Source organism: Condylostylus longicornis, unplaced genomic scaffold (genome assembly GCF_029603195.1).
Source record: "Condylostylus longicornis isolate FDR11 unplaced genomic scaffold, ASM2960319v2 ptg000113l, whole genome shotgun sequence".
Taxonomy (NCBI): Eukaryota; Metazoa; Arthropoda; class Insecta; order Diptera; family Dolichopodidae; genus Condylostylus; species Condylostylus longicornis.
The window spans coordinates 749317-762904 of NW_026578081.1; the positions used below are offsets into that span (position 1 = coordinate 749317).

The 13588-nt window shown below is 22.3% G+C and overlaps 1 protein-coding gene across 4 annotated transcripts in view; it reads left to right on the forward strand.

Moving 5' to 3' along the window:
* Nucleotides 1-1511: 1511 nt before the first annotated feature.
* LOC129614576 (LIM and SH3 domain protein Lasp) overlaps nucleotides 1512-13588 on the forward strand; it is a 65887-nt gene continuing 53810 nt past the window's right edge. For 2 of the 4 annotated variants that reach the window (XM_055529269.1, XM_055529271.1), the window contains exon 1: nucleotides 1513-1879. In XM_055529269.1, the coding sequence (XP_055385244.1) occupies nucleotides 1811-1879 (69 nt within the window). In that variant the 5' untranslated portion in view covers nucleotides 1513-1810. Of the gene's footprint in view, nucleotides 1880-13588 lie in introns of all 4 variants that reach the window. The other 2 variants (XM_055529270.1, XM_055529272.1) reach the window with 2 other exon arrangements.

The window sequence follows — 13588 nt, forward strand, 5'->3', positions numbered from 1 at the left end:
CCATATTTTTGGATTTTATAGTCAAAATTATTTATAATTTTCATATTGTACACTAACAACATTTAAATTTTTAGTATAAAAAATTTAGATATATTTTATTCACCAAAAATGTTCGTCTAAAATTCGATAAAACATTTGAAGTGAAAGCTTATCTTAATCTTTTCCAGCTAGTTTAGTTGGATTTAAACTGACTTATGTCAATTTTCCAGTGTATTATTACACTGGAAAATTTAAAAATGGAATGGAAAATAGCAAATGAATGACACTTGCTCGATACAAGAACAAAACAAAAAATATGAAACATAACGTAAAGTTGCCATATGAACACAACCAGAAATTTATATAATAATACTCTTAGTAAATTTTTAGTTTATTTACTGTTGCATGATAAAATTAAGCACAATATACAATATTCATGAAACAGAAGTTTGTACAACCTTGTAATTTTTTATTGATCTATAATTTGGTTTTAAATTTACTCTCGAATTTTAAACAAATATAAAATGACATTTGTAATTAATAAAAATAAAGAAATATAGTAAACTTTGAGTTACATTAACATGCACAAAATTATATAAACTATCATTATATAATAAAATTATTTGTATTGACTACTTTGTTATAATAAATAACAAAGTGTACTCATTTAAATGAACACAATACAAATTTTGACACAAAGTTCAAAAATATCTAAATGTAATGTATATAAAATGTAACAATGTATTTAAAAAATAAAAAACGCATGTATTTATGTAATACAAGTGAAATATTATTTTAAAATCATTTATGTTAACATTTCAATTTTTCATTAGTTTATTTAATACCCATTCAGTTATATTAACAATTCGGTTGCCTTAATCTTTTCTGACATTAAATTATTTATAATAATATGTACAGTAGACTCCCAGTTAATTCAAATTATAAGTGGGAGTTTATAGAACATATTACTTTTCACTTAAATAGTGAAATACATATATATATATACATATATGTATTTCACTTTAATTAATAATATATAACTTATATATTATATAAATTAAAATTTGTTCATTTTAATTACTTTAATTTTGCATAATTAATATTTTTACTTAAATTTAATTGGAAATTTAATTAAAAATATTAATTATGCAAATTTGAATAAAATCGAATTTGTTTTCGCTTGCGAATTCAATCAAACTTAGATTTAATGATGTATTTATTTTAGTAGAACAAATATTTTCTTCATATACTCCAATGCAACTCAAACAATGTCATATAAAATCGAATTATATGGCAATGCTGTAATTTTTATAATGGATTCAATTTTGGATTCTCCAGTAGTCCAGTGTTTTATTTCTTTTGTTTCTGTTTTAATTTCCGAAAATTCTGATTCCAGTTTAATTCAATTCCATTAATTCCTCGAATAATAGAAGAAGAAAAAAAAAAGAAGTAAACGAATTGAAATTTTGGAAATTACGGATTCAGTGAGATTTGTGTTTTGAAACGTAAAGTTGATCTTAGTTTCGGTAAGAAATAAATTTCGGTGAATTTTATTTTTACATGCATAATTTTTCAAAATAAAAAAAAAAGAAAGAAAGATTTGTTTTCCACTCTACATTTTTTTTTTTAATTATTAAAAATTTCAAATCACAATATTGAATAAAAAGAAAAAATTATTGATAAATTATTGAAAAAATAAAATTAAAAATCTATTGAAATATTATAAAAATTGTGATAGAATATTATTCTAATTAGAATAGTTTTAAATAAATAATAAATAGCTATATTGTATTTTCAAAAAGGAAATAGGAAAAAATAAAAAATCGTGAAAATGAATAAGAGCTGTGCAAGATGTAATAAAGTGGTGTATCCAATTGAGGAGTTAAAATGTTTGGATAAAGTATGTCTTCTTCCTTAATTTATTTGGATTATAATTAATTAAATTAACAAATTGCTAAGTATACAAATATATATTTTTTTTTTGTTATTAAATTAAATTTTTTTGCAGAATAATTTTAGATATTTTAACTTGTATTTTACTAAGCCCATGTTATTTGCTGTACATCACATATACATACCTACATACATATATTAATTATAACTATTTTTGTAGTTATATTTGGATTATGTTTTCGGAAATGTTTATTGTTTTGTGAGAATACCTACATACATAATATTTTTGATATTAATTTTTTATTCATTACTGCTTTGCTATTGTACGATTTTTTTATTTTCAATCTGTTTTATATTTCTTTATCTTTACCTACCTGACTTGCGTGTCTCTTTTATAAAGGTATAAAGGTAAAAAATTAAAATTTTAATTTAAAAATGATCAGAAAAAAAAATTGTTTGACGTTAAAATTTAGAGATGGAAGAAAGTTTAAGTTTAAATTTCAATAATTTCAGAAAATTATTATTTTTTTTTCTTTTGTTACTTTTGATTCCACAAGTTTGAAAATTGACAGATGGATGCAATAAAATTAGAGAAGAGGAAATAAAATTTTTTTTTTTAAACTAGGTAGGTATGAGTATACTTTAAAACGTGTCTGTTGGTCATCATTACGTTTAGTTCAATTTAAATATTATTTTATTTATATATAATGGCAATATATTACAAATTGAAAAATTTCTTTTATAAAAATTTAATATTTAATAAATAAGAATATAAGTATAGGTAGGTTAAGTAAATAGGTTCCTTACCCGTTAACATATTTTTTCAATATTGCACAAATATCTATAAATAACTAGTTCTGTGTGAGTTCGGATGCCTATGCATATCTTTATAATATTTTTGTTATGGAAAGTAGAGTTTAAAATTTTGACAGTAAATTAGTGTTTTTTTATTGTTATATTTTCATTTTTGATGAAAGTTGAATGACCTTATCAACAAAAATGTATTCAATTTAACTCTATACATTTATATATATACAATAAGCTTTGTAAATATATAATTGAACTATAATTTAGTTGAATTAAATTTAAAATTTTTGTTAATCAGTTAAGTAGGTACCAAAACTAGGTAAGACGCAGGTAATTGCATACAAAATTAAAACAATTGTAAAAAATAATAATGTATTTATACTATTTATAATTAAATACACGCATTTAAAAATAATATAACACAATTTTTAAAAATAATAAATAAGTAGTTATATATATATATTAAAAATGATATGACAAAATAATATTATCTGTTATATTAATAACAAATTTATATTTAAAATACCTGTAACAATAAATTATATATATTTTTATGAATCAATATCTTTGTTTAATTAGGTAGTTTATATATGCCTATACATATACTTATAATATATACTATAATATACCTATATTATATACATAATTATTACATACCTATAAATTTTATTATTAAATATAACATATAAAATATCAAATTCCTTGTTTTATACTCGAATTTTACGTAGTGTAAAAGAGTATAAAATTTAGATAAAATAACAAAACAGAATTGAAATTTTTGTTATTATGATTCATAAATATAATTGCTAATTAAATAGGAATTTTTCATGATTAATTATTTTGAATAAATTATAGGTGTATATGTACTTATATTTACACTTTATACATAATATAATTGTTTAAATTCTGAGCTCATATTATGTAAATAGTTCCTGTGTTTTTTCACAATATTGCCTAAATCTTATGATATCATATTTTTTTAAACAATTAGAATTTAATTCAATTTTTTTTTTATTGATTACTCTTTAGTAATATTTCAGAATAAAAATATTTTTAATTATTTTTGAATATTATTTAAATAAGTAGACAGGTAGCATTCTGTTGCAGGTAAAATATTATAATTTTGGTTTTATAAAATTAAACGTAAAACGGGAGTTTGATATTAAGAATATCTACTCACTATTAGCAACATAAATTGTCAGTAAAAGATACTTAAACATTTGAGCATAAGTCAAAACTAGATAAATTCCTAATTTAATATTAGGAATAAATTAATTTCCTTTAATCTTTAATCGAAAAATCATGACTTAAAATATATTTTTATAAAATAATTTGATAAAAAACATTTTTGCTAAATATCTAAATTATTCAAAAAAATCTGGAATGCGATACGATTATTGTGCCTCACATATAAAATAGCCCACAGCAAAGTTGAATTTGTTGGGAAGTAAGTCAGTATTAGAGACACTAACCTCACTAACCGTTTTATTTATTAAACTTATTATATATCCCCATTTAAATTTACATATAAAGAATAAGTAAGTAAATAGTTATGCATTTAATTGGCACAATTAATTTTATAAGCCCATGTTGTACCCCTGTCTATGTACTAACTAAACACAAGTTGTACCTGATGTAGATATATTGTATGATGTTGTAGATGTCTTTACCTACCGTCTACCTATTTAAACTTAAATTAATTTAAAAATAAATTAAGCTTATCAACATTTTGTGTTGAAATATGATCAGAAATTCAAAGATCAATTTAATTCGGTAAGGAATTTTGAATTTTAAGGCAAATGAAAAACTTTATTTGGTTTTTTACTTATTGCTTGAGAAAAACTCAACCAAATTTTATTGTCTATTGTTTATTATTATTAATTTGCTTTAAAAGTTAAATTTTCAAATAAGTATTCTGATAGTTTAAATAGGTGCCTACCTAATATATCAAGTACTTGTTAAGCTTTCGGTGTATGCGATAAACATTAACTTAGTTGCGTTAGATAGTTTAGATGTGCTTCATAATTTTTTATTTAATGATTAAAATATTCGATATTCATCAAATCGATTTTGTTAAAATATTTTGTTGTAAAAAATCATTTAAGTATTAAAAATAATTAATTTTGTCAATTTATTAAAAATATGTTTTTTACACACATATGACGTATGAGTTTTAATTTCAATTTTATAAGAGCTTTTATCAATAAGTACATATACTGAAATATATTTACTTATTTACTTAGCATGAACGTTTATTACTTATTTTAAAGCGTCTAAAATTACACAGAATGTAATTTGTTTTCGTTTTAACTAAGGTAAAATGCAATATTTTGACATTTTATAAAAATATAGAAGCATATATCGCACATTGGGATGAATAGCGGCAAAATTCAAAAATATAACTTCGACTTCCGGAATTTAAAGTATTTATACCCGAGTGTAAATTATTATCGAAGGCTCAAAAACGTTGCTATAGAACTATTCTACAACTATATATGAACAAATTTTCTGTATTATTTTATTACATAAAAGCAAGTTCATGATTCTGCATTTTGATTTATGTCATGGCACTCACAAATGTGTAAGTATATAAATACAAAATGTACAAGAAAATATATACATAAGTATATATTATACAGACTTATTAAAAATTTTATTCAGCTGAGAACAAAATTTTTACTCCAAAAATTTCCCTTTAAACTAAAAATTTTTCAATAATTAAATAATTATAGGAGCTATTCTTTATTTTAATAAAATAAAATAAAAAACTAATTAATGTAAAAATAAATTAAAAATTTATTCATATTGGAATAATTATCAAATTATTTGTCCTTATTTTATTTATACATACAATTTGAATTTAAATTGAAATGCTCTAGTTTTATTTAAATTTTGTATTTCATTTTGAGTTTTTATTATAATTTATTTAACATAATTATTTCTTCGGTAAGTACTCAGATAAAAATGCATATATTTAAACATTTGTGTATGTATGTAAATAATTAAGCATAAACATATAAGGTTCATCAAATATAATCTAATCTGTTTAGTTAGTACGGCAATATTTGAAAAATTATAAATATCAAATTGATCTACTTATGTATATGAGTACTTATTTTTTTTTTAGCTAATTGTTTCATTTTATTACAAACGCAATTATTTTCAGAATACATACAATATCCTAGTACATATAAAATATTTATTTTATTATAATTTCTAATTGATAAAAGAATTTTAAATATTTTAATTTAAACCATTCTCAATAGACATGTCAATTTAATTTTGTCTTTTTTTTTGTTCTTTTAGTAAGAAAATAAAAAAATGAATAACTAAAGCGAAAATATTAAATAGCTCTCAATATACAACAATAAGAACAAAATAACAATAAAAAAAAATAAAAAAGAACGACAGAATGAAATAACATGAAATAAAAAATATAAATTAGCAAAAGTAGAAAATAAACAAGTCCAAAAGCTTTTGTTAAATTAAAGAATATAATTTAATTAAAATGGTATGAAGTCATACCGCGAAAATGCAGGAGGAAAAACATAAAAATCAATTCTATTTTTCAGTACTCACATTTATACATTGTATGTACATACATATTATATTTATATGCCTACATATACATTTAAAATAAAAACAAAAAATTGAAAATTAATAAAACACACAGAATAAAATACACACATGATAGCGTAACAAGCAACTCTAGGGATACAAGAATCACAAAGAAAGAGAGGGAGAGAAAAGAAAAAAAAAATTAAAAATGCATTTTGTCTACCCTCAATTTATGATATAAAAGCAGGGTTGCATCCTGAGGCCTTACTATGAAATTCGATTTTCATGAAACGATTTTAAAATTCGGAAAAATGGCCAGTCAATTTGTATGGCGTTTCCATTTCTTCAAATACGAAAATACGAATTACATAGTAAGGCCCCAGGACTATTCATATTTTTAGAATAATAATCGATATAAGTATAATTATTTATATATATACTATGAAGGTAGGACCAAATTTTGATCTACTAAAATTCTCTTCCTACATTTATTCTTAAATGGAATTAAGTATTGCGTATTTGATTCAGGTATGAAATAAAATTTTGTTAAAATGTTGATCGAAATCTACTATCAATACTAATCTACTATTTATTTAATAAAATCTAGTAATAAACTGTATAATAGATATCAAGATACGAGTAATGTATTGTAATTTTACTAGAATATTTGAATTAATATTAAATTTTATTCAATACTTAAGGAAATAGAATAAGTGAACTTCACAATCAATTATTTTTAAAGCTTCAGTCTTCAGCCAAAAATTAAATTTTTCTTAATTTAAAATTGTATTAATTATTGTTAAGCCATTCAAGTTTTGCATAACATTTCGATTTGAATGTTAAATAAAATTTGTTCTTATAAAATGTTTTTTTCTTTTAAAATTTAGTTTGATCCTGTAATATCAAATATTAAAAGTTTAAATAATTTAATTTCATGTTTCACTAGTATTTTGTATATATAGAATAAGGGATAGGGAGAGTAAAATCTAATTATTTTTGAAAAATTTTTGCGCATATGGTGGATAATTAAAAAACAAACTATTGTAATTTAATATCACTGTGTAGCACTTAACATAACAGAATTTTATTTAACATTCTAATTATTTGAAGATCCTTGCCAGATAATCATTCATTTAAGTATAAATTCTATGGTGTTTGTGCATTAGTTTGGAGGAATTTTTGTGAATTATTCAAATAGTTCTTAAGCCATTTATAAATATTGCATCATAATGCCTAAGAGCTCTGAGCAGAGTTGTAATTCTTAAACGCTTTCTTCTTTGTAATAAGTTTTTTAAAAATTCATAGTAAGCAAGTTGTGGCAATATTTTTTATTGTAAAATTCAGCTTAAAAGTGCTAGTTGCTTCATGATTTTGTAATACGACTATACTGCAATTAAAATGCTAATTTTAGCATCGTTCTTTCTTCTTGTCCCATATATATCTATACATACATTGCTCGCAAGGCATTGAATATCTAAAAAGAAAATTTGCATGATTATTTGCAAATGAAAAAATTGTGGTTTTTTTTATGTTTATCATTTTTAATTGTAATTCTGAAACATCACCTTATTACAAATAAAGTACACTACCGTTTATATACAATTAATTAAAATATAAATAAAAAATATTTGTATATGACATTTTTTTTTCGTAAAAAGACATAAAATACAAAGAATAATTTGAATTAATTTACAACTTAAATATAAAATACTTATTTATGTATGTATATTGTGCTAAATGTCACATAATCTCTTCCGCAATATGGTAAAAATTATAAATTACAAAAAAAATCTTGTACCAATGCGTGCTTTATAAAGTTATTTTAGAAAAGCTTTTTTTTAATCATTTTATTGGACAGCCCAATTAATTGAGCATAATTTGATATGCATACTTATATACAAAAATATACGATATATAAGCACATTACATAATTATAAACGTAACTATACTTACTTATTTTAAAAGCTATGTACATAATGTTTGTGCAGTTTTGTACTGTTTACAAATACGATCAAATTTATGGTTAAATCTACGATGAAGTCTAATGACTGTTTACATATCAGACTGAAATCATCTGATAAAGCTCAGACATTACATCAAAATTTAATAATTTTGCTCTGGGGAAATTATAACGAAAATAAAAATTAGCTGATACCTTTTCGAAACTCTCACAAAAAAATAATTGTCGCCATTTTACTTTTGAAAAATTTGATAGTAAATTTCAGAAAAGGTCTGATGTCCGTCAGAAAAGGTCGGATGTCAAACACTGTTTATAAATTTTGTTGGATATGTCAGCAGTAACTAATTCATATTGATTTAATAAGTACAAATGTACTAAATAAATGTGGTTCAGTGTGTGGGAGTATTTGAGTTGTTATGGCACTCTAGGATTAGACTAGCACAGATTATGTTAAAATTAGTAACTTTTGAGGCTGAATATGAATAAATCAGAGATTTTTTTAAGCGTCATTAATTAATTTTCAAAAGAGGTGTAATTTGAAATATTTTTGACTTATATGAGGTTCAATTTATTTCGTGTTTACTTATAGCACTTATTTTTTTAATTCTAAATATGTATGTAAAGAAAAATATAACATGAATTGCAAACGTAGTGTTAAATCAGCAACTCTCAATATTGATTGGTCTTACTATATTTTGTATCGCTTTTCTTGTTTTTAATCTTATTGATCGTATCTCGAATGGATTATTTATGAAAACATATAAGTAACTGTCTATTGATATATTTATTCCACCTTTACATATACATAATATACATGTATATTCTATAATTATAGATTCTAACTAGTTTTCATATACCTACATACATACTTAAATTTATAAGTAACTACCTGTATATATTACAATAAAATATACTTAAGTAAAAAAAATGGATGTAGATCTACTACTTTTACATAGTTACTAAAAATATAAAAAAACATTAAAATTTTTTAAGTATGTTAGTAAGTATAAAGTATAGAAAAGAAATAATATAGTAAAACTGGTATAACTACATGAAAAAAAAAATTCTACTCTCAGTGATGATTGGTTTATTATTATTATTTTTTTATTAATATTTGGAGTTGCCGTTTTGAATTAAATTACCTAGTGATCTTGGCTTAAATACAAATTGTGCGTTCTCTTTAATTGTTTGGAGTAGTTTGTATACTTAGGTGGGATGTTGTTTTATTTGAAAGTCGAGCTAAAATTTGAAATATTTATTGAGTATTTGACTTTAATTTTTCATATGAAATTATCATATTAATAAGCCCATCTATTAAAATAAATGTTCATAATAATTTATCACTGTCAAAATATACTTCTTTGTATAGGATGGTTTATTTGAAAATACTTATTGTACCTCTAGAATGTTATTCGTTTAGAATCCAGTGACTTATATGCCCTTAACTGCAAACAAAAATTTAAAAAAAAAAAATTTTAAACTTATAACTTATAACATCTTTGTAAAATTTAATTGGCGTTTTGTTTTTAATATTATTCAGTAACTACAACTTATTCTGATCACAAGCTAAGTCAAAATATTGTTTAAGTATTTCTAATCGAAATTTGCTTGTTGTTTTATTCATGAAAGCACATTCATTCATTATTCTTAGGTGTTGAATTATATTTAAAGTTGCAACTAGGTGATCACAGTTTTGATAGTTACTTAAGCCATGATGAGCAGAACTAAAAATCAATAAGAATTTTGGTATTATAAATTTTAGAATTTCTTTTACACACATAGGCCACTTTTTACCATGATAATTTGTTTCATAAATAATTGAGTAAAATTATTCAAGTTTTCAATACTTTTTACTTCATTTAATTTAAAATGGTAACACTATTTATTATTGTTACTGTTGTTTATTATTTATAAGTCATTCATTCAATATGAGAATATAATAATTCTTGTTGTTTAAAAAAATTAATAGTCAGCACATTTCTATGTCAAATATTTGTGTAATTTTTTATTACTATAGGTACTATACATAAATGTAATTATATAAGTATGAATGTACGTAAATATAGGTATGTATATTTATTGAAATAAAAGTTATTGTATATATAACTATGAATTCGAGAATTAAGATGAATATAATGTACGTATATAAAATATTCTAATATGGCTATCAGTATGCTTATAGTTAATGAGTGTAAGTTAACGAGTATATTTACATATATATGTGTGTATGTAAGCCATATATTGCAAAATTTTTATTATTTTTGTACTATTATAGTCATTTTAAAGAATTTTCTGTAATGTGTTTTTGTTTTTTATTCAAAGAAGGTTTTAAATGGTTATATTATTTTTTCCATACCTATATACTGTATAAACGTAGATTATACATGAGTTGGATTAACCATATCTTGTCAAGGTCGAAAGAATTATATCTATATACGACAAAAATTATAAAAATATATGCTTGTTACATTTATATGTCTGTATATTTAAAAATATTAATATAAGATCAGTTTTGATAAGCATATGCATATAAGTATTTCGAGAGTAATTTCATTTATTTATGAATCTGTTAATTACATATAAAATGAACAAATTAAGCTCACTTTGATATTTCACTTAGATTATATTTTCTTAAAAATTTATCTGAGACCGAATAGAGTTTTTTTGTTTGAGAAAGAAAGTCTTTTCTTTCTGTAATTACTTATGTATGTAAGTGTGTGCATATTTTTAAGTATTTATTAAATTGCAGAGGATTTTAAAAAAAGCTATTAAGAAATAAATTAATTGAGACTTAAGAGCATATAAATTGTATAATTGCTCATAAAATACTAAAACATTAAAGACCTATTTGTGATTTTATATTCATTGTTATACGTGTGTGTTATGTATTCTTATATGTAGACAGGGGTGGACTGAGGGGAAAGCCCAGAGGTAATGTTAATATTTATATACACACTTAGCTTATTTTTTGAAAAATTAGTAAATTTAAAATTTTAAGTTACCAATGTTATACGTGGTGCAAAAAGAGTTTTTTTTGTGTTAAAATTCGAGACTTGAATGCTAGTATTCAAGTTTTCAGGTTAATTAGCTGTCCATAATTTAGTATAATCTCTATTTTAATTAAATAAGTATATCCCAGACTTCGAAATTGAAATGGTATTGTATAAATACATTACTAAGCTGTAGGTATTGAATTGCATACAGTAATGTAGCTTTGCTGTACTTTAACACTTAAGTATAGTTTTTATTTCAATATCGCCAAGTGCCTTTTATCCAACAATGAAATTCAGTTATTTTCAATGTTCAGTCATTATGTACATTCCTACATGTTCGTACGAATTTAAATTTCATCATAATTAAATCTCAAATTCAAGGTCGAGACTTTGAAAAATTTATTTAAGTGAATTTAGTCGTATAATGGTCACTCTTTAAACAAAAAAATCAATTATTATTGTTTAAGGTTTTAAAATAGCTGGCACACAACTTCAATAATATTTTTATCATAAAATATTAAAATTGAAGTAATCAAATTTTAGATCAACTGTTTTATAGGCCTCTATTTAAAGAACTGCGGTCGAGATTGTTTACTGACTGAGGTCGAGAATGATAATTTTTTACACATACACCTACATATTTTAATACATGATAAGATAATTTCAGACGTAAGACAGTGCCTACTTACATACATAAATTTAATTTAGTATTAACATAATTTACAAATGGCATCTTGATATTTAAAATAACTGCATAAAAGTATATACTTATTATGTATTCAAAATTTACTGCATTACTTTTTAACCATTACTAATTTTCTCAAGTTTTCTTTCATCTTTTTTATTTTTTTTTTTGGTTTTCTTTCTTTTCTTCTTGAATTTGAATTACTTAAATCATATAGTGTGTAGCTGATTCTTTTGATTTGAAATAATGATAAAGAGAAAATCTTTAGAATTATTTAAATTTTCTCACATTCACATAAAGAAATTATTAAATATTAACATATATTTTACATAATATATAAGTAGGTACTACATATTTTTGTGTACATATATGTATGTATACTTGTTTGTAGGTAAATGCATAATAAATGAAGCAAGTATGTAATATACTAATATGTTACCGTTGATTAATAATATTCGAGAATTAGGTATACATATATTACATATGTATATTTAAAAACTTACATAATATACATGTTATACAAGTATGTATTATTGTTTTTATGAAATATTTGCATAAGTATTTGTGTTTATGTATGAATTATAATTTGTAATTGTAAGTAAATGAGTAAAAAGGCATACATACATAAGTAAGTAACTACTTAAAGTACTTGCATAAAATATTGCATATAAAAGAAAAGAAAATATACTTAAAGTAAATAAAAGCGAGTAAATGAGTAAAAATTTCGCTTACTTATTCCATCTTTCTTTTTTTTTTGTGTTTGTTCTTTATTTTAGTTTTCATTACATTTTTACACGTTTGCATAATAATTGGGAATGAATGTGGAAAATGAAGTAACAAAAGAAAAGATAACAAAGCAGATTTCATATTTTTCATTCTTTTAGAAGTTTTTCATATGAGAATATTGTATATACGAGTATGTAGGTGTACTTACCCTACTTGCATTATATAATATACATACATATGTATGTTTCTGTGTGAGTAAAATGCGTCATTTCACAAAATAAAATATACTTAGGTAAAATGAATGTTAATATGAAAATTGTTACATACATAATATGTGCATATATGTATGGGCATAAGATAATCATAATTATTACAAATGTAGTTCTTAATAAGATTTTTTTATTTTCGGTCTCAAATTAGCAATTTAACTAGAAACCTAGTATGTGTGTACATACATATAAGTATATATATAATGTATAGGTACATAATTATTTAAATACATACTTATGTGTCCACATATAAATAATTGTATTATCATATCGGTAATATCTAAGTTTACTTGGTTTAATAGGTAGAGAAATACTAAGCGCTTAATTTAATTCTATTCATTTTATACTTATAATGAGTTTTTGGTAATTTGAATGATTATATTTTAAATTTTTGGAAAACAGATGAGTTTCCCTATAATAATTTCATATAAAATATTGAGAGAATTGCTGGCCGATATTTTTAAAACCAATTTCTCTATATACTTACTTATGGAGTTTATCAATTAAATCGAATCGCATAATTAAATTTAACTAAATTCAAGAACTAATTTCAATTTATTACAAGTATTTTAGCTAAAAGTTTACTAATACTTAATTACTATTTGCAATTGAGTTGAAGTACGTATACTTACACTTATGTAAAGAAGAATTTTTTTTTTATAAAAAAGTAAAACTGTTTCACTAAATAAATTAAAGAAAGTTATTCTAAGTTGAGCCA